The 27,211-nt window shown below is 32.3% G+C and overlaps 1 protein-coding gene across 1 annotated transcript; it reads right to left on the bottom strand.

Annotated features, from left to right (window-relative positions):
* On the bottom strand, positions 1-27,211 carry LOC107450817 (sodium/hydrogen exchanger 9B2-like). Its single transcript, XM_043043051.2, has 11 exons — positions 27,059-27,211; positions 24,209-24,496; positions 19,187-19,274; positions 14,898-15,080; positions 13,670-13,845; positions 12,570-12,676; positions 9,517-9,681; positions 4,143-4,251; positions 2,950-3,086; positions 551-628; positions 1-457 (listed from the first exon to the last, which is right to left on the bottom strand). Exons 2-11 carry the CDS (start codon positions 24,468-24,470, stop codon positions 212-214), a joined length of 1,551 nt encoding a protein of 516 aa, XP_042898985.1. The 5' UTR covers positions 24,471-24,496; positions 27,059-27,211; the 3' UTR covers positions 1-211.

Genomic DNA, 27,211 nt, shown 5'->3' with positions numbered 1-27,211 from the left:
AAAAACACATTTTTATGATTCAATGAAAATGTTTGGTTAGATTTTGAAAATATTTATTCGCATTTGATGAAAAAAAATCTATCTACAATGATGTATGTTTAATAAGAAGAAATCTTGTTAGATAATGTAAAAACACCCTTTGCAAATATTCTAACAAAGGAAATGTGTATTTTTTTTTTTTTGTACTAAAAGCAAACAACTTTCAATATTTTTACAACTTTGAACTATCTAGAGTTTCTTCCTTAATAGTTGGCATTTTCATTTCATGCTTTGATTTATTTGTTACATGCAAAGTTTCGTACATAGTAATATTACTGCTGTCTTTATTATCTATATCCAGTTGCTCATCCAATTTATTAGATGCATCAGCTTCTAATAATCTTGGTGCCAGTAGAGAAATTGCTGTTGCTCCCAATGGTGCAAGTATAAAAATGGCAAGAACAGCTACTGTAAGAATCTAGAAAATAATTTGAAGTGATTTTAGCTAACTTTGTATTTGTAATAATATTTGAATAATGGTTTTCATATTTTGTAAATAAGCGTTTCTTACTACAATTCCGTATTCCACAAACTCTGGGCCTAGCTTAAGTCTTCTTGCCATTGCCAATGGTGTCGGGCCTATAGCAGCCTATAAATGCACAACTTAATAATAAACACAAGTATTTCATTAATGTGATTAATTTTTCACCAACAATGTAGTTTAGTTTTCATAATATGTTAATATAAAGGGTATTTATATTTGGATCTGAAGTCAAGCATAGTGCCTTTTTAAATCTAAAGTTGCAGGTAAACGAATGATTTATCCATGCATTATAAACAAATTAATTAATGCTATTAACATTTTACTGGAGAATAATAAGTGTTTACCTTTCTTAGATGTTCTTATTATTCAGAATTGCGATAAATTTCTTATTACAGTTTATTGAGCACCATTTGCGGTTTCAGCTCCCTCTTTATAATCTTTCATTCCATTCCCTTAGCCGAAAGATTACTAGCGCACTTGCTTACCATGCTTCTAAAATTTGTTTAATTAGTTATCTCCTTACTGTAAAACTATTTTGCTTTAAAGCTATCGTTGTAGGTCACATTTTCCTTCTAATATTATTGATTCCATTTATATAAAATAAATCTCACAATACACCTAACTCTCTAATTCAAACTTTAACTCCCTGGTGGCTTAGAGAAAGAGCAAAATTTGGAGAATGTTTCTCCCCTATATACTATTTCTCTATCGAAATACGTGGAAAAACCGGTTTTTCTATACCGAGAAGACTTTAGGTTAACATAGGACTTTTTACGTGCAGAACCGTCAGTTGATTAACAATTTAATTGTTTATCATCTGGTTGTTTTACCTTGTCATACCAATATCAGTCCACAAATCGCTAATATTTTGAATATATTCGAGTTTAAAAGCGTTTTCTCCCCTGTACCTTAAAGAACCTATTGCTGCTGTTAATGGCTGCAGAACCGTCAGTTGCTTAACAATTTGATTGTTTATCAACCGGTTGTTTTACCTTCTCATACCAATATCTGTCCCCAAATCGCTAAGATTTTGAATATATTCGAGTTTAAAAGCGTTTTCTCCCCTGTACCTTAAAGAACCTATTGTTGCTGTTAATGGCTGCAGAACCGTCAGTTGGTTAACAATTTGATTTGCTGCTGTTAATGGCTGCAGAACCGTCAGTTGGTTAACAATTTGATTGTTTATCATCCGGTTGTTTTACCTTCTCATACCAATATCAGTCCCCAAATCGCTAAGAATTTGAATATATTCGAGTTTAAAAGCGTTTTCTCCCCTGTACCTTAAAGAACCTATTGCTGCTGTTAATGACTGCTGAACCGTCAGTTGGTTAACAATTTGATTGTTTATCATCCGGTTGTTTTACCTTTTCATACCAATATCAGTCCCCAAATCGCTAAGATTTTGAATATATTCGAGTTTAAAAGCGTTTTCTCCCCTGTACCTTAAAGAACCTATTGCTGCTGTTAATGGCTGCAGAACCGTCAGTTGCTTAACAATTTGATTGTTTATAACCCGGTTGTTTTACCTTCTCATGCCAATATCAGTCCCCAAATCGCTAAGATTTTGAATATATTCGAGTTTAAAAGCGTTTTCTTCCCTGTACCTTAAATAACCTATTGCTACTGTTAAAGGCTGCAGAACCGTCAGTTGCTTAACAATTTGATTGTTTATCACCCGGTTGTTTTACCTTCTCATACCAATATCAGTCCCCAAATCGCTAAGATTTTGAATATATTCGAGTTTAAAAGCGTTTTCTCCCCTGTACCTTAAAGAACCTATTGCTGCTGTCAATAGCTGATGTATTAATCAAATTTCGTGTCAGTGTTGTATTCCTTGTATTGGATGAACTAAATGGGAAAAGAACACACAAAAAATAAGAAAAATACAAAAGATATGTTCAAAATTAGGATATTAACTAACCATGCATTGTCTTGAATGTTTACACAACTTTAAGTGATTTTTTTTTTTTTTGCTATTTTTTTCACTTTTTTTTGGTTCTATAATAATGATTATTTATTCATTGTTTTTAAATGTACTTATCGCTCCTGAGATCTAGATTTTACTATTTTACACTTGAGTTGAAAGCGTGTGAGAGATAAGAAGTTGCCAGATATAAATTTATACATTTTATTTCTTGAGTCTTGCAATCTGTATTTTTAAGTTTAAGAACAGTCGCTTTTTTTTTAAATCCGTGTCATCACTCATTTTCTTAAGATTAACATGTTAATAAAATATTCTAACATAAAATTATTATTTATAACTAAATGCTCTTTGTTTTTGTAGAAAATAGTGATTAAAAAAGAAGGGGGGAAAGAAACAAGTAATGAATGAAAAACAATCAAGGGGGTTTTTAGCATAGCAAGCTGAGGACAAAGTTTCTGAGTTTTTTTTTTTTTTAAATATTTATATTTTCTGTTCTACTTACTTGAACTGTGGCTTTCGGAAATCCAGCAAATGTGATAAAAATTTGTTCTTTAATCGTCATATCAGAACTGCAGGCAGATAACATTGAACTAACTATTCTTGCTGCAAGAGCAGAAAATATTGTAGCCAAAGCCAATCCTATAAAACCAAATTGGAATAAATCGGGCTCCATGGAAAAATTGTCAAGGTCTTTATATGCAAATATTTAAAAATTAAACTGCTATTTATAAATAGTGAAATTATATATCATCTGTATTATTAAAACTCAAACTTAGTAAGCGTATGAAAATATTCACTTAGCGATTTTTAAAAAAGTGTGAATACTTTATTAATATCTAAGCTATTTGCCAGTTCTAACACCCCTATAGGTCCTTATTTTCCTTATAAAAGCCTCTTCATTGCTCTGAATATAAACAAAAACTAGTTCTGGTGTGTGCGAAGAGTATTTTCCTTCCCTATAAATACACTAAGCAAAGCATGTTACGGAATAAAACTGGTTGAATCTCTTGCTTTGACGATCGATTTACTTAAGAGGCCTGTTATGAGAGAAACATTCCAAACGAAACAGTCAAGTGGTTCCGCGCGTAGTCTATTGCATTACAGTCGATTTCGAACCACTAAAATAAAATTTTATAATCAAATGTACAGTTTTGTTTATATTTATTTATAGTGAGCCATGGTGGCTCAGGAGATAGAGCGTTTGCCTTCCAATGAGGTGAACCTAGTTCGATTCCCAACGATGGCTGATCGATATGAATTTCGCACTCGGCTCGCACCGACCACAGTGCTGACGTAAAATAACTTCAGTGGTAGACGGATCATTGGTAAGAGTCCCCTTGTCGTCCGGCTAAGTGTTTTTTCATCTCCATGTAACTCAAAATTAGGTTAGTTCCATCAAAAAGTTATCCACGAGGGCAATTTTCTCCCAATACTTGATCCAGGAGTTCCCTTGTCTTCTGGATTGAGTTGAACATTGATAGACATAAACCCAAAAATTGGGTAGGCTGTTCAACGAGGGTTATAAAATGTGATAAAATTTTTTATAGTGTTCATAGATTTGTTTAAACAAAACTAGTTTTTTTTTCTTTCAAAAGATGCTACATTTTCTCATGATTATTAGCTCTTGATTATTTAATGATAAAGATTATTTTTCTTGCAATTGCTTGTTAGAAAGTTAGCATTTTCTAATCTTACCAATGGTTTGTGGCTCCAGATAATCAATTCGAATTTCTGAACCAATTAATCCAAAAAGAAATGGCTCAATAATCCTCCATATGAAGGCCAAAGCTTCGTTCACTGGATTCTGTAAAAAAATATCAATTTGGAGATCATTAACATAATCATCTGTTACATACTAGAAAAAGTCCACATTCTGGAAATATTAAAAAATTGGTGACAACTGCTTCGTGAAGTTATTAAATTCGTTAGGCTTTAATTTCATGTTAGAATTTAGTTGTAGCGCAGATATTTAATTTACAAAAAAAAAAATTTGGTCGAATTAATAAGTTAAAAATTTTTTAAATTTTATGGGAAAATGGTTAACCTGAAAAAGCTGCCAAGTTTTTTGGTTCTGCTTATAAATTTTATTTAAAGTAGAGAAATTAATTCTTTACTTTTTTATTTTTGATTGAATAAATTTTATTTTAATGACCATCACCAAAAATAAAGGATTTAAATAAACCTGCTTAAAACTTCTAGGATGCCAACTTGCTCAGCTTTGTAAAAAATTATATATATTCTAATTGTACTGAAATTCGAGATATTTTTAGTTTAGTTATTTTAATATTTAGTCATTTTTTCACCACTGCTTATCAAAAGTTCAAAGTATCATATGAAAGGCTACTTTATTGCAGTTATCTCGTATTGATACTTTTCAAGAGTGAGCGTAATTATTGTTTTTCAGAAAGTTTCATTATTTAATAACAGGGCGCGTAGCGTTTTTAAGAAGTGCTTAAAGGTGCTTATTTTCGATTTTCGTTTTTTAAAAGCCCTTGAAGGTGCTTTTTTCATTGGGTGTTTTTAAAAAGTGCATAATTTTTTCCTCTTTCAAAATAAGATTTTTCCTTTACTATGCTGATTTTCACTCAAAATTATTCAAAAAGACACAGTTCACATTATTCTATTCAACACTTTCACAATTAATTCAACCCCAATCTATTTCGGTATATTGTCAGTCCGTAGCGTATGAAATCGCCATTCGTTTTACATAATTTAAAATTTCATGATTTTTGACAATCGTCAAAAACAATGCCAAAAGGTTCTTTGACATGACGGTTAAAACAAGATAAAACTGCCAATTGTCAAAAACTTTCCAACCCTGCCTAGTCCCGCAGTGGACTGATCATTAAGACACGGTTCCCAGCAGATCACCGAAGTCAAGCATCACTGGCTGCGGTCAGTGTGCGGGTGGGTGACCACTTGGATCAGCCTGCGTAGGGACTGAGGGTGTGCGGTATTGATCTTCGTTAAACTGTTCGTGCTCGACTTCGCGTGCAGGTCGTCGGGCTACCGAAGCGGGGGTGCCATCCCCTCTGCAGAGGATCAAAATTGTGATGGCATGTCTTCGGATCATCCTGAGGGACGTTTCCCAGACCGTCGCCAATAGCCCATTGTGCAGCTCTAGTGCGACGTAAATGAACAACAACCAACCCTGCCTAATTATATTTTTTCAAAGTGCTTAAAAATATGTTTTGAATGCTTAAAAGGTGCTTATTTTTTGTTGAATAAGTTGGTTACGCATCCTGATATATTAAAATTTTTGCAGAAAGTGGAGCAATTGGCATCCCTGTACTTCCTAGGAATCGTTCTCCAAGTCCCAATTAAATTTGGTTTATGTAAACTTGGTATTCTATGTAGGGAAACACATCTGAAGAGTAGCCCGTAGAAGCTGCAAAAAGTCACTCTATATACACACCTCCTAGAAGAGAGAAGGCCAACCCATGAATTAATTATTGTAGTCCGACGTAACAGACATAAACTGCGCAGTGGGTGTTATTAAGAAAGATGTCACAACGTTTGGGCTACTAAATTGTGCAGCTGGAGAAAATACGTTCGTTCTACCGAAGGACCGAATTTCTAATTTGTGGTAATCTGTGCGGAGGTCTTCTCTCTTCTAGGAGCTGTTGGGGGAATGCAAATCCCAACTAAATTCACTTTATGTCAACTCAGTCTTTCCCACCCACACCATATCTGCTTCGTTAATTATTCAAATTACTCTTCACTCAGGTGGATATCTTGAAGCACACATTTGTATATAGGCATATGTAAAGAGTATATAGCATAGTATATCTGTACATAGTCATCTGTATATAGGCTTTGTCTGGCTGCTTCATGAATAAAAGCTGCTAATAGCAGAGTGAATGTGTTTAACTATGTGTGTCCTTTTTTAAATCGATGAATGAATATAAAAATTTCAAAAACAAGAGCCTGAAAAGATTAATCTTGTAGTAGCTAATTTTATGTATAATGTATGATTCTTTGATTTAGAGTCATTTTCTGCAGCACTATTTGCTCGTTCCGAATATATTAAATATAGGAATCTGTTTACCGGTGTGACCCAAACCCTAGAACTACTGAGGAATTTCTGGTTTTTGCATATCCCGTCGACCATTTTTGCCAGTTCTAAAAATAAATTTGGTTTTGGTCAAAGTTAAATATTTTCCCATATTTTGCATGCAAAAGTTATATTCTTAATTTGTTTATTTCCTAATGACCAATTGGTTACTTGCATCTCGAGAAGAAGACGATCACTGATACTCAGACATGTGACCTATGTGTGATGGTATATAAACAAGATGGCGTGTTACATTCGAATTAAATTTCTCCTCATAAGTTAGAATGTTAATTAATAATATGTTATTAATGTTAGAATATGAATGTTAGTTAATAAAATACGTTTATGAATGTTAGTTAATAAAATACAACGCCGTATCGCACATCAAAATTGTTAAAATATATTTCTTTCTCATCTGTCTTTTACTTTCTATGTCTTTTACTTCATTATTTGTTTATGCAATATACTTTATGTATTGTAACCGTGACATATTTTAATTTTGTGTACCTGGCAATTGCAATGCATAATTAGTTTGTTTGTGTTCTACATGGCTTATGAAAAAATATAGAATGTGTCAATTAAGAGAATTTAAGATGGACGGGCTTGGCTTACTCTAAATAGAATGGAAAGAACAGTCGCTAACGTAAACAAATGCCACATTTTAGCAACTAATCAGGATCGAGATACCCACAATACGTCACTTGCAGGTATTTCATTACCTCGTATGTAAAAATAACTTTGGAAGGTACCGAAATAACTCAGGCGTGGCGTTGGCCTAAATTGGTCGAGGAATTAATATGAAGAATCGAATTTCCGTACTTTAAGAAAATATTTTTTTAGTGGTAGAAAAAGTACGTGTTAATATTGTAATAAATTAAAATTTAAAGATTTTTAACAACCACTACACGTATATAATTTAAATGGTTAGATAAAAGAACTAATATTTTGATAAGTTCTAATAAATGTTTAAAATTAAACAAAATATTTTATTTATGTTTAAAAAAACTCTTCTTTTGTAATTCATTTTTTAAAAATAATTCAAAAAAATTGAAATGCTGGAGAGTATGCTAATGCAGTATGTTCCCTAAGGCTGTTTCCCGGAACCTTTGGTTTCCGTGGTAAAGTCGCAGATAAAGTTTTTTTTTTTTTTTTTTTTTTTTTTTTTTTTTTTTTTTTNTTTTTTTTTTTTTTTTTTTTTTTTTTTTTTTTTTTTTTTTTTAAACCAGTAATAATTTTTTAAAACCTGTAACCAACCATGTATCCAACCAATAATCCATTAATATAAGGCATATTAAGGTTGTTTTTATGAAATTACTTCTGGGAAATAGCATTAAATTGAAATAGGAAATTTTAAAATATATATTTTTTTCCAATAGCAATACATTGAACAAATTTCTAAACGATATGCATTTACAAATTATTGCATCAGTATTTCTAATCGAATTTTAAAATTCAAAATAAATAAACTGAATTCAAGGGGAGTAATGAACTATTATTTTTTTCTGATACCTTTTTTCCCAATTTACGACAATTCTTTTTCAAAAATTATAATTCAGCTTATTTGATTCAACTTAAACGGCAAAAAATTTTAGACTTGACTTACACAGTGAAAAACGTTGCAACTGCAGACTTTGTGAATTCAACTGCTTAACATGAAACCTAATTTTCAGATTTATTGTTGAAAAAATAAAAAAATAAAAATTTCATTCACTTTAAATGTTTCTGAATTACTTTGAATTTGTTTTTTGTTTTTTTCGTTTGCATATTTACACCTGCTAATGAACGTTTTTTCAGGATTTCGCCGAAATAAGTTCAATAGTTTAGGGTTCCGTGGCTGAAAAAATTTGGTTTGCTCCGTGCTAATGTACCAACTTTCATAACTTTAATTAACTATTTTTACTTAAATGTTTAATGGCAATTTGAAATTCGTCATTATCCCTTTCATCAAGAAAGACGAGATAACTCGTCTTACAGGAATATTCATTGTACGCTGGAGACGATATAAATCGTCCTTTACACAAAGTCTTTTTCAATAATATAGAAACCTTTCTAGCGACTTATTTACCAACATTTAGTAAAGATTATTATTTTCATATTAATATTTTTATGTCTGTAAACACAAAAAGAGAATTGTTATTGAAAGCAATTGATTATTATTTTTTTAAATGTTAAAATTTGTTTCAATTTTAGCGCAGATGGTGAGACAAAGGTGAGCTTTTGTCACGATGAAAGTGTTAAGGAGGTTAACTACATTCCAGGTACTCCATAGCACAATTTTTTAGATTTCGCAACTTGATGTAGTTTTTAAATGCTGATGCTAATAATATTAAAAATAATTACTTACAATTAGTATTTTTATAGCTATGAAAGTGTTAAGGAGGTTAACTACATTCCAGGTACTCCATAGCACAATTTTTTAGTTTTCGCAACTTGATGTAGTTTTTAAATGCTGATGCTAATAATATTAAAAATAATTACTTACAATTAATACTTTTATAGCTATGAAAGTGTTAAGGAGGTTAACTACATTCCAGGTCCTCCATAGCACAATTTTTTAGTTTTTGTAACTTGATGTAGTTTTTAAATCCTTATGCTAATAGTATTAAAAATAATTACCTATAATTAATTCTTTCATAGCGATGAAAGTGTTAAGGAGGTTAACTACATTCCAAGTACTCCATAGCACAATTTTTTAGTTTTCGCAACTTGATGTAGTTTTTAAATGCTGATGCTAACAATATTAAAAATAATTACTTACAATTAATACTTTTGTCGCGATGAAAGTGTTAAGGAGGTTAACTACATTCCAGGTACTCCAAAGCGCATTTTTTTAGTTTACGCAACTTGATGTAGTTTTTAAACGCTGATGCTAATAATATTTTTAAAAAAATTACTTGCAATTCATACTGTAATTTTAATTTCACTGCCATTAGATAAAACGCCTTTCAAAAAATGCAACTATTGGGAGATCTTAGACATGAATAACGAAAGACTGCAATTGAATTTCGAACTTACATGATGCTCTTCCCAGTTCATTCTTTTCCATCGTATAGCGGCAGTGAACGGTAATAGAATGCAGCCTAAAGCACCTGCTGACCCTGCATTCAATGCCTGACTTCCAAAGAAAATACACGTTGATCCAAAGACCAACATCAGAACACGAAACACTGCTCTACTTTTCTGAAAGAATACAAGATAAAATTAAAATATGATGTGGGGTGTTCCTTATTTACTTCCCTTAATACATAGTTTTAGAATGTTAGAAAAAAAATCGAATTGAAAAAATATGGCATTAAATGTCACAAATCGGTATTAGTAATCGAAATAAAGTTGTTTAAACATCGACGCATAATTATTAAGGTCGATTAAACAAAAGTACGGTTTTAAATAATCAAAAAGTCTGCTTGCAGGACTGTTTATGCTGGAGAACATTCATCTTTCGTTAGGAATAGCATTTTAGTTTTAATCTTAAATAAATTGGTGCTCAATGAATGTAATCTCACCTTTATAACCAACATTTATAATGATTCGTCAAAATATGATTAAGCTTTGGTTGTTGTTTTTTCTCCCGTAAATGTTATGATTAGTCTCCTAAGGCATAGTTTATTTACTTCAATTTCTACAAAGATTCTAATAACATGCAATAAGGTCTATCTTCACGAAGCCCCCTGTATAGGATTACATCTTACTCTTGTGCTCTACAATATAATATTGCTATTAGTTTTCGGAGAAATACTAATAATTGTTTCCTATAATTCGATTCATTAATATTATAAGTAGATTCATTTGTCTATTACTTGAAAGGAAGATAAGCTTTTAATATATGCGTGGCCGGGATAGCCTGGTTAGTAGGACGTTGGGCTCGTGTTCATGTGAAGGGTTCAAATCCCACCGGTGGAAGAATCCCTGTGCTGTAAATGGTGACTAGTGCACGTTAAATATGTCTGGATCACAAAATCTTCCAAGTTCTCATAACGAATCAATACCTCTGGGGGTACTAAATTGGAGATTGATCATTTTTTGGTTCAGGTCAGAATTACGATCTGAGGATAAATGAATGGAATCCCTGTAAAACGGGCCGTGACGTGTGCGTGGTTAAAACCGTATTCTTGGCCATAGATGGTACCACTAACAAAAAAGAAACTCATCCTCTGCCCTAAAATTTCACTTGATTTCAAGCAGACTTGCTTGTAATGGCAAGTGGCATAACTAGGCCGCGATGGCTCAGGGGATAGAGCGTTCGCCTTGCAATGAGGTGAACCGATACGAATTCCGCATCCGACATGCACCGACCACAGTGCTGACTTAAAAATATATCCTCAGTGGTAGACGGATCATGGGTTAGAGTACCTTGCCGACCGTGGGACGTTCTCGTGGTCTTCCTCTCCATGTAACGCAAATGGTAAGTTCCATCAAATAGTCCTCCACGAAGGCAAATTTCTCCTAATACTTGATCCAGGAGTTCCCTTGTCTTATGGATTGAGTTCAAAATTACAAGGCTATGGAGTTGAATGTTAGTAGTCGTAAACCCAGAAAATTGGGTCGGCTGTTCAACGACGGTTATAAAAAAAAAGTGGCATAACTAACAGCAACATACTTGCGTTCTGCTTCTTTCCTTCTAACAAATGAATATTACGCGTTGTTTAGGGGAATTCGTTAACTATTCCACTGTTAAAATAAAAGATATAGATTATTTAGATAAGATTATAAGATTATTTTTATTATAAGATTTTGCGTCATGGAAGCTAAGCATTGGCAACATGTCTAAGACATTTTTTTCCCTTTAGCATAGTAGACCTAGCGTTGTTCGCTTGTAAATCATTTCTATCTCAAAACTTTAAAATAAAAGTTCAAATTTGTGATACTTTCCTATAACTGCTTTGCAATTTGATGCTTTCTGTAATTCCACACAAAAAATTAAACAAATCGTTCAGAAAGCAATACATTTTAAGACATAAGGATTTGAATATTAACATGTTGTGACATGTGTTACTCAGTTATTCATTTCTTAACTTTTTAACAGCAATGAAGCATGTTAGATTCAGATAACCTACTTGACGTAACATCGACAAATCATAAAAATGCTAGGTACTTTGAATTCGTAAAAAAAATTATTGAATGATTACTACATCCTGATTTGGTATGAACTTACAAAGCATTTCGAAAATTATACCATAGGCACGTATAATAATGTATTTTTTAGCTTTGAAACCAGAAGTTTATTTTAGGAAATGTTCAAAACACGGCCAATAGTACTGTATAGTTATAACTTATCCCCAGACAGCTGCCAATAGCCCATTATGCAGCTCTAGTGCGAAGTAAATAAAAGTACAGTACCGTATTATTTATTATTTCTTTTTAACGCTTATATCTGCTACTTATAAAAATATTGGGTCATTTGAATAGCAAAAAGATTAGAGTTAATATTACCTCTTTCGTATTTTATATTAACAACAAACCAAGCAAAAATGTATACCATAAACCAGGGGTGGCGAACCTTTATACACCAACGTGCCATTTTCTCTAAAAAATTGCTTAATGAGGTCATAGACGTGCCGTCAAGTAATTTGACTTCGTGATTATTGGGGAAATAATAATACTAAATACTATCAACGCAAAACTCTTTATTTACATTGAAAAAAAATACATTTTGCAATATCTCAGTTATACGCGTAATTCAACTTTCAAGTAACATCAGTGTGACTTCTGTTGTTGCAGATTAGATGACAAATAACTTGTATTAGGTTGTAAGATGTTAGTTTNGCTTCATAGCGTAATAACATTTGTGTAATAACAATTCATAGTGTAACAACAATTGTGATCGGTGGAGTGCCCAAAATATTGTGTCGCGTGCCATTGTTTCGCCATCCCTGCCATGAACAGTCATAAGAATATTTATCGAGCATACATTTCTCAGTTTTGAAGCCAGACGTTATACAATATGCTATGATTACTGTTACCTTTATTTACTTAATTTCCCCATCCTCTATCTTATAACTTATTAGCTATATTAACTTATAAGCTATAAGTAACTAATTTGGCTTGATCTACAAGCTATAAAAACTTACCTCATCTGGATTTGGTATGAACCAACAAACCATTCCAAGCATGATACCATAAGCAATGCCACTAAACATTTCTACAGGTCCTTGACATACTTCCCACACCAAACCACCTGAAAATATAATTATAGTTCAAATATTGAAATTGAACATATGTATGAATATGTGTATTAAAGTATATTTTTTTCATATTTTTTAATGAAACAAACTATTGAAATATTATTTACTAAATTTTACCCCGTTATTATGAAATCATGATTTTCATACATGCTAACATATTTGACGTCTACCTGCAATTTTAGAAACAGCAGACTTTTATTAGAAAAAGATAGGAGTCGAATAAGTCAATTATTTCATTATTAGCGTCTAAGAGTTAACTCTTAGCCGACCGAACGAATTGTGCCGGAATATAAGCTAGCAAACGTGTATGTTTTCAACAGCTACAACTGTTACAAAGCTGGAAGATCTCCTAGTTTTTCCACTTATAACGTCTGAAATAGCATATGCTTTATAACTCGTGTATAGTATTGGATATGAAATAGTAAACGTTTACATATGCTTATCTAAAAGGTAATTTTACGTCTATTGGGGATTTCAGCATGGAAGTGACGATATTTAATTGTATTATACCAGGTATGCCACAGGCGTCTAAAAACGTAAAAAGTGGTGATTAGATGATTTTCGTTTTAAATATGATCATAATTTGCATTGTAAGTCATGGTGATTTTGTAAGTCAATTGAATAATTTGCATTGTAAGTCAATTGATAAATTAAATCAGTAATGATGAATTGAGTTTCTACCACATTTTACAATTTTAGTTGCTTTATGCATCCCTGTTATAAATATCGTAATTTTAATTTGAAATCATTAAACCAAAATTTTTTTAAAGACTGAAGTGGTAGCTAACACTATGAAATATCTATTTACATTTATACGTAAATATTTGAAAAACTATTCAACTATCAGCAATCGTTATTTCAGATCAAGGGAATTTACAATGAGAGGGAAGTAGGAAATCTTCTTAGGAATATATTTTAAAAAGTTGCGAATGCTGACTGTGTAGAACTAATTACTAGTAAAAACAAAATCTTTTTGCGTGACTTACCCGTTCCTAATATAATTCCAAACAATACTTCAAAAGTTGTTAGAGATAAAACATCGACGACCCCAGCCACGGAAATAACCATTGTTGGAATACCTTTTACCATCCCTAGTCCTTTTCGCATCATCTTTAGCATCACTGGCAGGACAACAGCTGGAGAAACTGCAGACAACATTGCACTGTAAGTAGAAATCAGAGCAAAGGTTAACTGAATTTTTTTTTAAAACTTACCTTTAATTTTAACCAAAAATTGTGCAATAAAAATAAATTGATTGAGCAAATTGCAATAATAATAAATTCGACCTCGATAATAACTATAAATAATAAATTGAATTGTAATAATGGCAGGACAACAGTTAAAGAAACTGCAAACAACATTGCACTGTTGATAGAAATTAGAGCAAAAGTTAACGAAAAATTTTAAAACTTGTCTTTAATTTTAACCAAAAATTGTGCAATAAATTAATTAAGCAAATTGCAATTATAATAAATTCGACCTCGATAATAATTATAAATAGTAAATTGAATTGTAATAATGACAGGACAACAGCTAGAGAAACTGCAGACAACATTGCACTGTTGATAGAAATTAGAGCAAATGTTAACAAAAAAAATTTCTTTTTCATAATTTATCTTGAATTTTAACAAAAAATTGTGCAATAAATTGATTGAGCAAATTGCAATTATAATAAATTCGACCTCGATAATAATTATAAATAATAAATTGAATTGTAATAATGGCAGGACAACAGCTAGGGAAACTGCAGACAACATTGCACTGTTGATGGAAATTCGTGCAAATGTTAACGAAAATTTTTTTTAAACTTTTCTTTAATTTTGACCAAAAATTGTGCAATAAAAATAAATTGACTGAGCAAATTTCAATAATAATAAATTCGAACTCTATAATAATAATAAATTTAATTGTAATAATAATAATTTATAATAAATCGACCTCCATAATGGTGCCGTTAATAATGTTGATAATGTTTTCTTATATTTCTTGTTTGAATACTTATTTCTTATCCGTAATTTGTATAGATTTCATAATTAATTTGCTTAATAATTTGCTTTCATGATTAATTATAAAAAATACGTATTAAGATAAACTCAATATAGTGCTCTACAAAATATGTTAGTGAAAATTCCTCAATAATGAAAATACATTTTATGGAAAAAGTACCTTTTAAACTTTTTTTTATGAATATTTCTCGGAAGAGTAATAACTCACCCCAGCAAAAAACTCCACATCCAATTCATTTTAAGTAAGAAGTGTGCAACGACGGATCCAACTATGAACTCAGAGATGAATGGGATAAGGATAATTTTTGCGCAGGTAATTTTGTTGTTTCGAATGATGTCGGAATCTACTTCAAGGCCAGCTCTTAGCAGAACAAAAATAAGTGCAAGATTTCTAAAAGCGAAAAAAGTTTGTGTCAGTTAATTGCAAAATATAGCTAAAATGATATGATATATGCATACTTCGATATTTTTTGTCTTTCTGACTATTATTTTCCCAAATTTTAGGGAAATTACATTTTAAGGGAGAAATAAACTTTTATTCTAACAGATCTTGAACAAACCATCACATGATTATTATTCATTTATATAATTATGCTTGAATTATTCATATATAGTGGTGATCAAAATTATTTTATTAGGAATTATTTTTAAAGGAATTAAATAGAAAAAGAATAATTTGTTTCACCAGTTTAAATATTTTAAAAAAAAATTTAAGAAAAATCCACAAAAGTTGTCAGTTATATAAGCAATTTCACAAATATTTAAAAATGGCAATGTGTAAGGAAATTAATAGTAATGAATAAACAATGAAACTTTAAAAAGAGGTGTGAGTTGTGAAATCGCCATTTGCAATGAGAGATGAAAAAATGTAAAATATTTAAGTCTTTATATAAATAAATAATCTTAAAAGTATTTTTAAATCTCAATTTAAAATTCTTACGTTTCTTCACAATTTCAATTCAAAATTAAGCCCAATCCCCTGAGGCAGTGGCTTGCATAGAGGAAGGTCAAAGCTGGCAACTATTCCAGGTTTCCAGCCCAAAATGGGCTTGAATTGGCGACTAAACAATTAAATTTATTACTATTATTTTAATTCCAGCATTAATAGATTAATATTTGGCTAATAATTTAATAGATTAATACTTGGCTCTAGGAAAATGTTTTATTGGGTACAGGGCCGGATTATACCTTTCGTAGGCCCTAGGCACAGAGCCGGATTATACCTTTCGTAGGCCCTAGGCATAGCCGTTTTTGCCCCCCCCCCATTCCTCCCCTCTTTCCCCGCTAAAATTTTCTTGCATATTTTTTTTTTACATTTTTATTAATATGGGTTTTAATTTACGAATTTGTTTATCTAACTTTATCTGCAATACCGACATACTGCCGATATTGCAGTTGATATCGATAATACCATTTTTGGTGAAAATTTACTCTTCCGATTTAGAGGAAAACTTTGTAGATGAATTTTTACTATTTTCAAATTTGTATGAGCATAAATCTGCACAAGAAATGTTGAAGGCTCAAATTAAAGATAAACTTGTGAATACTTTTCCTAACGTTCACATTGCATTAAGAATATATTTGTCGATTCTTGGATCAAATGCAGAAGGAGAAAGATCTTTCTCCAGATTAAAATTGATAAAAAATTATTTGCGTTCAACAATGAATCAAGATCGTTTGGCATCGCTCGCACTTATGTCTATTGAATACGACATTTTGCGTAGTTTGGAATTCGACAGCATAATACAAGATTTCGTTGAATCCAAAAATCGCAAAAAAGTAATATATTAGATCATAAGATTCTGCAAAATAATTTATTACCGAAAAATATTATATTTTTATTTGTATCTTCATAATTTTGTGCAAAATACACTTGTTGTTTTTAAAGCTAAATTATTTTGGTCAATAAATTTTTTTCTCCCAAGTTTTTCGTAGGCCCCTGAATTTCGTAGGCCCTAGGCACGTGCCTAGTGTGCCTATAGGATAATCCGGCCGTGATTGGGTATGTAATTTTACTGAAAACAAGTTTAATTACGAAGTTCTAAGGTTGCTAAAAAAAAGAGAAAAACTACAATTAATTAATGCGAAATATGACAAATAAAACAATGTAAAAACATGTCAATTTTCAATTATTAATTTTTAAAATCAAATATTATTTTTTAAAGAGCTATTTAATTGATTCTGTACATATTTTTGGTTTTACCATCACTAAACGATACATATGTAGTAAACATTTATATACCTCACAATTCACAATCTCTACGATAACTACTAACCTAAATTATGATAATGAATATTTCAATTTTATTTTTTCTGCATGAAATTTTTAGAAAGAAAAAAAGTTTCATAAATAGCGATTTGCAGTATTAGTCCCAGATCTATGACAAAAAAACCCAATAAATTAAAATAAAATTAACGAGCCTGACCGTTTGACCACTCGCCTGACTTAATTATTGGGACAATCTTTCCCGAATTCTGGTCATTCTCCATTTTTTTTGAGAATCAGAAGTCCAGCATTTTTTACTCAGAGATAGAGCTTGTGTCTGATTTCATAACTTAATTCTTAAGCATGGTTAGAACTAAAAAAACGCATCTGTAATGCACCCTTTAATCTTTCATTAGGCTAACTGTTTCCTTAGTAACGTTTTGCTAAAATATTTTTGGGTTTGACATTGATCTATAAAAGAAATTAATTTGGCCTATTACCCAAAATTATTTTTTTAAAACATTTTTTAGGTGGGGAGGGGGATTTTTTTCTTACTGAAAAGAATTGGTCACAAACTTGAACTTGAAGGAGTTAGACAAAAGTATGGAAACACTTCTATACTAACTCTATGCAAATAATATTTCCTTTAGCAGCAAATGTTTAGAAGGGATGTAAAATATCCTCAGTGGTAGACGGATTATAAGTTAGAGTCCCCTTGCCGTCTGGCTAACCGTGGGAGGTTCTCGTGTTCTTCCTCTCCATGTAACGCAAAAGCGAGTTAGCTCCATCAAAAAATCCTCCACGAAGGCAAAAATCTCCCAATACTCGATCCAGGAGTTCCCTAGTCTTCTGGATTGGGTTCAAAATTACAAGGCTACGGAGTTGTAACCCATAAAAATTGGGTAGTCGTAAACCCATAAAAATTGGGTCGGCTGTTCAACGACGGTTATAAAATGTTTAGGAGGGAGCCGTGGTGGCACAGGAAATAGAGCGTTCACCTTCCAATTAGATGAACAGGGTTCGAATCCCAGCTATAGCTGGTCGTTACGAACCCCGCTCTCAGCTCGCACCGACGACAGTGCTGAAGTAAAAATATCCTCAGTGGTAGATGGATCATGGGTTAGAGTCCCCTTGCAATCCGGATAACCGTGGGAGATTTTCGTAGTTTTCCTCAACATGTAACCATGAGGCTGATTAGTTCCATCAAAAAGTTTTCCAAGAAGGCAAAATTTCTCCTAATACTTGATCCAGGAGTTCCCTTGTTTTCTGGTTTGAGTTCAAAATTACAGGGCTACGGAGTTGAGTATTAGTAGCCCTAAACCAAACCAGAAAGCTTATATTTACGAAGACGGAAAAGAGCAAAAACTGGTACAAAAGGCATTTCATTCCTGCATTTCATTTTTTTTTTCAAGAAACATTAAATTTCTGTAAGTACAGAAATATTTTTTACAACAATAGCATACATATAAAACTGCTTCTTCCCTGAGAAAAAGTAGATATTATGGTTAGTTTGAAAAAAAAAATAAAGATTTACTCCTCCGAAAAACAAGGTAAAACTGAAATGCTTTTTTTACTAGCAGCTTTCCTCTTTTCCGTCTCGCTTTCATCCATGTCATGAACCCAAAATTAGGTCGGTTGTTCTACGACGCTTATAAAATAAAATATTTAGGTGAATTTTACATTACAAAACTGTTGGCATAATTTGAAGTGCAAGAGTGCAACACAAATGCTTAAAGCTTTTAGATATGTCTTTTTACCCATCCTAAATTCGATTGTCCAAAATGAGTGCATGAAAATAAAAGCTTTCATTTTTTCTCTTCCCAATACCACTATAATTAAAAAAACTTTTAACAATATATATAGTACTTCAATCCCACTGCATGATTGCAGAACTGCTGGTATTATAGTTAAAAGAAGAACAAAATTCTTCCTCGCCTGACTTTGGTCTTAGTAAAGATAGCACGGATGAAAATAACTACATTTCTAAAAGCTTCGATCATGATTTTTCAAAATGCTCCAGAAGTTTAGCCATTTAAAATCTTTCAAAATATTAGCTTCGAAAAGAAAGATTGTTTACGTAGTATAGAAGAGCTTCCTTATTTTTTAAAACAATTATGTACTTATAAACAACAGAAACTATAAATTCTGCGTTCATAACTACAAATAAATTCAATGAGAAATAATCGAATAAAACTTAACAAAAATTAGATAAAACAAATAAATAATAATAATAAAAAAAAACTTCTAAAGAATCCATTCATCATAATTGCAAAAAGGAATTTGGTTCTCACCTAATGTTATCTGCCCAAATTTCAGGAATGTCTTTCGCTACATTTATATGAGGCACGTTACGAAGAATGAATCCAGAAACCATCATACCTGTAAAGAAATTAAAATACGAAAACAAAAGAATGTCACGGTAAAAAGTAATTAAACATTGTTAGGTTATTAAGCTATTTAAACCCTTAAATACTTAACCCTTAACCGCTGAAACCCTCAAATGCACCGTCACAGAAAATTTAATAATGTCATAATAGAAGCACCTTTATTCTATTTACACTGAAGAGCCAAAAAAAAACTGGTACAGGCATGAGTATGCAAATGAAGGGGTATGGAGCAAATGGAGTACAGCGCTGTGATCGGCTACGCGTATATAAGAGAACGAGTGTCTAGCACAGTTCTTAGATTGGTTACTGGTGCTACAATGCCAGGTTATACAGATTTAAGTGAGTTTGAACGTGGTGTTATAGTCGGCGCAGGGGAGATGGGACATAGCATCTCCGAGATAGCAATGAAATTTGGATTTTCACGTACGATCATTTCACGAGTATACCGTGAGTATCGGAAATCCGGTAAAACATCGAATCTACGACATCGCTTGGATATTTGGGATGCCTTGCAACGTGATGTTCAGAAGATATCCCCATCTCCTCTTACTCCCACTGGTTTATGGACAGCCCTACAGGATTCATGGTGTCAATTATCTCCAGTACTACTTCACACATTGATCGAATCCATGCCACGTCGTGTTGCGGCACTTCTGCGTGCTCGCGGGGGCCCTACACGATATTAGGCAGGTATACCAGTTTTTTTTTACTCTTCAGTGTATTTATTTAAAGTGATTGTGCAGGTACTTTTTCATAAAGGCATTTTTTGCCTCTCTACAAAATATTGAGTTTTAGCAACAAAATATAGAGTCTGGTATGGGTTAATGCGCAGTGCGAAAGTCTCTTAACTGTTTTGGTTTGTTGTTTATGTTTGCCTCATGAGTAAGGCGATTTCCAAAGCAAGAAAAGGAGTTTAACCGGCTCTGTTACGTAACGTCCCTTAGGAAAATTTGCCATAGAGAAGCCTATGGTAATCTATGGCAACCTATGGTTACCATAGAAATTTGTATGGCAAGATAGCATACGCCTATGGTTACCATAGAGATTTGTATGGCACAACCCCATAAGCCTATGGTTACCATAGAAATTTGTATGGCAAGATACCATAGGTCAATGGTAACCATTGAGAGCTGCATGGCATTTATATGGCACGTCACCATTCTCCTATGGCAACCATANTTTGTATGGCACAACCCCATAAGCCTATGGCTACCATAGAAATTTGTATGGCAAGATACCATAGCCCAATGGTAACCATAGAGAGCTGTATGGCATTTATATGGCACGTCACCATTCTCCTATGGCAACCATAAACATTTGTATGGCAGTATACCATAGGCCAATAGTAACAATAAAGATTTGTATGGCAGTATACCATAGGCAAATGGTAAACGTAAAGATTTGTCTGGCTGTATACCATAGGGAAAAGCTGATCTAGATCCCCACCAACGAAACAACATTTCCTATGGAGTCCTCAAAAACATCTTCTAAAAGAAAGAAATATCAATTTTTTCACCCCGAAGTTAATTAAATTCAACATGCAATCCCACAAGGCATTCCTGGTGAGTCTTTTCCGCCCTCCGGGTGGCCCATTTTTCCATTTTTGAGTGTTTGAAATCCGATGTTCCATTGATTTAGGCTTAGAGTATCAGACCGCCATATTAACGTGTCATCCACTACAAGTGGAATCTTTCGCTAACTTTGGCTACTTATTTTAATATTTTTTCGATCTCATTCTTGGTCAAAAACATTTTATTGCAAATGCCTATGCGATTATCTATCTGAATTTATTAAGTTTTTAATTTCCGGCTGTCTGGTACTTTTATTATCGGTATCTTTTCAAAATATGTCGCGATTGGGTATAGGTTTTCGCTATGTTAAATTTTGCCATTTGTTAAAGCTGACTTTGTGCACTGTAATTAATATCTTGCTGTTTATATTTTTATCTAAAAATTTTATATTTCTTTCTCCCAACTGTTTCTGATTAAACAACATCTTTCTTTTTGTTTTATCCCCTCCCTCTGATTTTATATAAATTTTTAAAGTTACGTCATTTTTCCATTATTAATGGTGTTCTATTCCGCGTGGCAATTTGTAAACAATCTTCATGATGAAAAACGCAGTTAAGTGCTTATCATCAAGCCAGATCCATCATTTCTTTAATAATTAAAATTTTTTCATTCTTTTAACTTGTTCGGTGACAATTTCATTTTAATGCTGTTATATATCAATATCAAAGTCAGTGTTCACATTCTCATTAGTTTTTGATTTTAATTCCACTTAGGTTCTTGCAATGCTTTTTTACATTATCTTACATATGTTAGGGCTTTATATTTTTATTTTGTGTTTAATTTTTGCCTGTCATTAAATTGTTTTTTTATCATGTCTCTGTGTTTTACTATCCTACAACTAATATTTCTTAAGTATTCACATATGGTTGTACAATGTTCTGTTATATATTTATACATAGCTTTAGGGTCATCACTTAACTAGATTTGCTGGATTACTGGTTGACAATTGTTTTGCTTCAATATCATCAACGGGACAGTCCCTGGCCATATCATCTGCTGTGGTGACCAAAAATGCTTTTAACAATTTAATCTTTCCTTAAGTGTACAACTTTTTCGTCATAGCGATTTCCTATACCCAATTAATTTTTATTTACTATCCCTGACCAAGTGTCAATTTGTCAATAGCAATTATTAATTTTTCCAATTTTAATCATGTCTTAAACATGTTTTGTATTTATCAATGTTTCTATATTGAGTTCTCTTTTCTAACTGTGCTTAACACAACTCAACATAAATTTTCTGAGTTTTATATCCCTCACTAGTAGGGGATCAACTAATTTTGCCTATTTTCCATTCTTAGCTTTTCATAGTCTATACCAGGGATGGCGAACCAGTTGCACGCGTGCCATTTATGGCACGCCACATAATATTTTGGGCACGCCACCGATCACGGCTTCACTGTGAAGCAATTTACCAATTAAATTAAAATCCCAAAAACAAACATTAAAAATTACAATTAATGCCAAAAACCAATTAATTACCATAAAAAACAATCTAACAATAAATAACTAGCAAAAAAAAATTAACAGACCTGCTTGAAATAACATCTTACAACCTAATATAAGTTATTTGTCATCCAATCTGCAACAACAGAAGTCATACTGATGTTATGTACTTTAAGTTGAATTACGCGTATAACTGAGACATTGCGNTGACGCTTATCTAACTAATTATGATACCAATCAATCAAATTAGCGTTTTTTATACTCGCTCCGACCTCCGGACCCACTTTCTATTTTCTTGTTTTTTACAGCTTTAACAAATATGGTTGATTGTACTCAATATATTTTGTTCCTAATCAACATAGCCAATATTTTCCCCACTCGCTCCAACTACCGGACCCATTTTCTAAAGGTTAATACTAACCGTTTAAAATTTATTTGAATAAGAACAGCATTCAGAAAGGATTCTGCAAGTAAAACAGGGGAAGTTTATCAAAAAAATTCTAAAAGAACGCTTTCTGTATATATATTTATTCTACAATTATTAAGTTTTGCATTTTTAATATCCATTGCGAAAGATTCTTGTAAGTAACTATTTTTTGATGTATGGTAAAATATCAACGAGAAATGTTGCCATAGCTGTATGGCAAAGGTGTACCATAACCTATGGAAAAATATTTCTTCATAAACTGTAGCACATCTTAGTTTTATGGCAAAAATTTGCCATATAAAAAAATGCCATAGGATATTCCTATGGGGTTTTGCCTATGGTAAAATTTTGCCACACACTTTTGCCATACATGCATGGCAAAATTTTGCCATACGTATATGGCTAAAATTTAACCATAGGCAAAACCCCATAGGAATATCCTATGGCATTTTTTTATGGCAACCTATGGCAAATTTTCCTAAGGGGTGCTATACTTTGTGTATTTATGAGAAAGGAAAAACCCTCTTCACACGCTTTGGAATCGGTTTTTGTTTACTTTTAAAGCAAAGATTTGGCTTTTATAAAGAAACTATTTAAGTATTGGCTTTAAGCTCGATTTACAGCTAACTCAGCGACGTTACAAAATGAAAAATTGACTAGTTGTTCATTATACTCCGTGATCTTCTTTAGATAAATAATGATGCTTACCGTGACCGGAGTAACCTGGTTGCAGGGCGCTGGACTCACGTTAGGGGAACAGGAGTATCGAATCCCGCCAGCCGAATACTCACCTCGTAGAATGGTGATTGGTGCACGTTAAATATGTCGGGTCACAAACTCCTCCATATTCTCACAACCTCTGGGGGAGTCGCGATGACTTAAAGGATGGATCGTTTGTCTTCCATTGAGGTGAACTGGGCTCGAATCCCAGGTATGGCTGACGATATAAATTCCTCATCCGGCTTGCACCGACCACAGTGTTGACATGAAATGTCCTCAGTGGTAGACAGATGGATTAGAGTCCCCTTGGCATTATGCTGATCGAGGGAGTTTTTCGTGGTTTTCCTCTCTATGTAACGCAAACTACGTGTTAGTTCCCTCAAGTCCTCCACGAAGGCAAATTTCTCCCTATACTTGATCCAGGAGTTCTCTTGTTTTCTGGATCGGATTTAAAATTACAAGGCTGCGGAGTTGAACATTAGTAGTCTTAAACCCAAAAATTGGATTGGCTGTTCAACAACGGTTATAAAATAAAATAAAACACCTCTGGGGATACTGAATTGGAGATTGAACGCTTCCTGGTTCAGGTCAAAATAACGATCTGTGGATGAATAAACGGATGTATGAATGGGTTCGCCCTATAAACGGGTCACCACGTATGGGTGTCGAATTTTTGACCATAGATAGCGCCACTGGCAAACAAGAACAATCGCCCCCCCCCCCTGCCTTAATGGCCGACGACAGCAACAACAATAATGCTTACCAACAAGTGTTGGAACTTTCAGAAGTCTCATAAATTGTCCACCTAGGTAACAAAAGATGCCAAGTATGTAAAGACCAAACACTGGACCACCGGGTAATGTTTCAGTTTCCAGAAGTCCCCACAAAGTTCCATATACGAACCCAGCCAGAAGAATTAATGCACAAACAGTAGAAAAAGGAGCCATAGGTGGACATGTTGAAAAAGCTTTCTGTAAATGTTCCTTTTTACTTATTTCTTCCAAGTCGTCTGCTTCCACACTCATATTTCAAGATTATAAAATGGAAACGCCTAAAAAAATAAAATTCACGAAGTTTTAAGTTGGAACTTACAAATAAAACCATAGGAACAGAAATTTCAAAGAGCAAAACAAAAATAAAGCTACAAAAATTTAAGTTGTGTAATAAAAGAAACTTTAAGAAAAATCATACGCTTTAAATAATTCTCAATTTTTACAAAATTTGTTTCTTAAGATAATGTTAATGTTTCTTAAAATAATGTCTAGTTCTTAATCTTATTCAACATGACATTTGTAACTTTTTTATCATATCGATTGTAAAATTTTGCATAACTTTAAATTTAATTCTGTTTAATGGTTTATCTTAAACGTTTCTTGATAAGTTTTGTATTATAAAAAAAAGCAACAGTTTAGAAAAGTAGCTAACGCATCAAATTAAATTAGAAATTAAAGAAATTTTTGCACTTTAATATTTCACCCAACAACAATACCTAAGTATACATCCAGGCATGACAACTTGCAACAATGGTATTCAGGATTTGTGTGTGTGTTTTATTATTTGATTTAGTTAAATTTAAGAAAAACTTGTAAAACATAAATATAAAATGTCACTTTTTACTATGTCGTGATTAGACTATTACACGTGTGTCACCTTACCTCGTTTGTGGGAAAATTTATGATTTAATGCATGTTTTCATTTTTTATACTTTCCGGTTAAAATTCTTTGTAGTTCTTGCTATAAAACAGTTTATTTTACAATTTTAAGCAGGAATTATTTTTATAACTCCGCAAAAAAAAAAATTATTTAAGTATATTGTTTTTTTGTATTTTTATTTCAATTACTTATTTGTAGTAATAAATCAATAATTGTTAAACAGGGTTGCCAACTTTTAACGTTTCTTTTCTTGGGGTATTTTCTTCTAGTGGTCACTTGGCTCCACCTTCATCACATGGTATCCGACTGTACTATTTTTGCTATTTTTGGGAGAAGGATGTGATCAACATGCTGCACAAGGTTGCTATTTGGCGATCGTATGACAAAAATATTTATTTCGCAATCTTTATGTGCATTTTCTTAGCATTAAATATTTCATAAATTTGATGATATTTCTCTCTTTTGAGTGAATAGTTTGCCCTTTTTGAGACATTTAGCTGGGAAAACAGCAGTTTTTAAATTTAAAATATATTTAATTAGCTAGAGTAACGAAAGGTATAATATCATATGATAAAGCGAAGTAAGTGGCTGAAAAATAATTAACAGTTTGCGCTAAGTGCGCATTAAAGGGTTGTCTCAATTTCAAGTGCGGAGATGTTTCTCCTTTTCCCCGCTGAAATGAACTCAGCGTCCGAGGAGGTGGAGCCAAGCGCCAATACTGGTGAACGAACTATAGTTCCGTTTATGTTTTAATGTATGATTTCTTGAATTTAAATTTGATTTAAAGTCATTTTCCGCACCACTACATATAAATGATTCAAAAGTTCACATGAAACTCCAATCAGTTTTCCTCCAGCTTTCTCGAGGTGAAACTTTTAAAATGTTGGCAAAATTATCAAAAATACTGAAAGTTTTAGTTTTGCCTACCACTCTCTAAAATAGATAGGAAAAAGCATAGTCGGTGGCAGTCCTCGTTAAACTAAGACAAAAACGATAACTGCTACATTTTTAGTACTTAAAAATAGAAAGGAAATCTAACAAAATTCAAAGAGTTCGGTAGCTTTGTTCTGAGCATGTATGTCCTCAAATGATTAAAATAGTAGCGTAATAAACAATTAAAATAATCTTTTTATTTTTTTAATTTTGCGGTCACTAAAAATTTCACATCCCAATTAGCTGGTCTTAAAGATTTGTTTAAATTGTTTGCATACAGTGGCGGCCAAAACCGTTTTAAATCACATTTATTGAAACAAAAATAAAAATTTTGAATCTTAAAATTTACTAACACCTTAAATAATAAAAAAAAGAAGAAGAAAACTATACCCCAGGTTGCTTCTTTATGTGGGCAAATTTTTACTAGCTGTAGCGAAATTTATGTTTTAATATGTGATTATTGTTTTAGTAAATTAAAGTTTCGTAGTTTTTCAAATGTTTAACATATGTAAATAATATTAAATGCTGCTTACTTAAAAATACTTTGTATCAGTTATTTTGTGGTTAAATGATGGCAAAATTAACAAAATGTCTGCAAGCTTGAATTCTGAATTATTAGTAATTCTGAATTACTATTACCCCTTTATGAACCTCTTGAAGAAAACGATGACATCACAGCTTTTGAAGAGTCAACGTTTTTTTTTAATTTTAAAAATTAAGCGTTAATTAAATAAAATAAAATTTGCCAATTAACAGTTCCTGAATATTAATTAAATTTCTTTTCGTCGTGTGTATATTTAAAATGTTTAATTATATTCGCTTTCACTCAAATTTTCCCACCACAGTGACATTTTTATAAAGAAACTTTTTGGATCAATGAGTCCTTAATTAAAAATCGAATGATTTATTACGCGACGTGCTAACACATTAATTTTATTGAAGCTTGATTACGTTGATTACACATTACATTGATCACTTGATTACAGATTAATTGATTACATTGATGTATTGAAAATAAATACATTACCGTTTCCTATGGAGATAGGATGTGGGATATAAGATCTATTTACAAAATTATAACCTCCGCACTTATAGAAGGTAAAAGTAAATATCAATAAATATTTCATTGACAATAATAGCGAGTGTTTTTGGTGTTCCAAACCACGTACTCGTAGGTCTC

Source organism: Parasteatoda tepidariorum, chromosome 5 (genome assembly GCF_043381705.1).
Source record: "Parasteatoda tepidariorum isolate YZ-2023 chromosome 5, CAS_Ptep_4.0, whole genome shotgun sequence".
NCBI classification, from domain to species: domain Eukaryota; kingdom Metazoa; phylum Arthropoda; class Arachnida; order Araneae; family Theridiidae; genus Parasteatoda; species Parasteatoda tepidariorum.
Note: the sequence above shows the minus strand (reverse complement) of the source record. Positions and strands in the feature narration are given on the sequence as shown.

What these genes read in the sequence shown, in the direction of transcription:
- LOC107450817 (XM_043043051.2), bottom strand. Translation starts at nt 24,470, where the DNA reads ATGAGTGTGGAAGCAGACGACTTGGAAGAAATAAGTAAAAAGGAACAT. An exon ending in ATGTGGAGTTTTTTGCTGGG is followed by an intron (nt 13,846 to 14,897) that starts GTGAGTTATTAC and finishes TTCTACTTACAG; the next exon opens with TGCAATGTTGTCTGCAGTTT. An exon ending in TTCCGAAAGCCACAGTTCAA is followed by an intron (nt 629 to 2,949) that starts GTAAGTAGAACA and finishes GTGCATTTATAG; the next exon opens with GCTGCTATAGGCCCGACACC.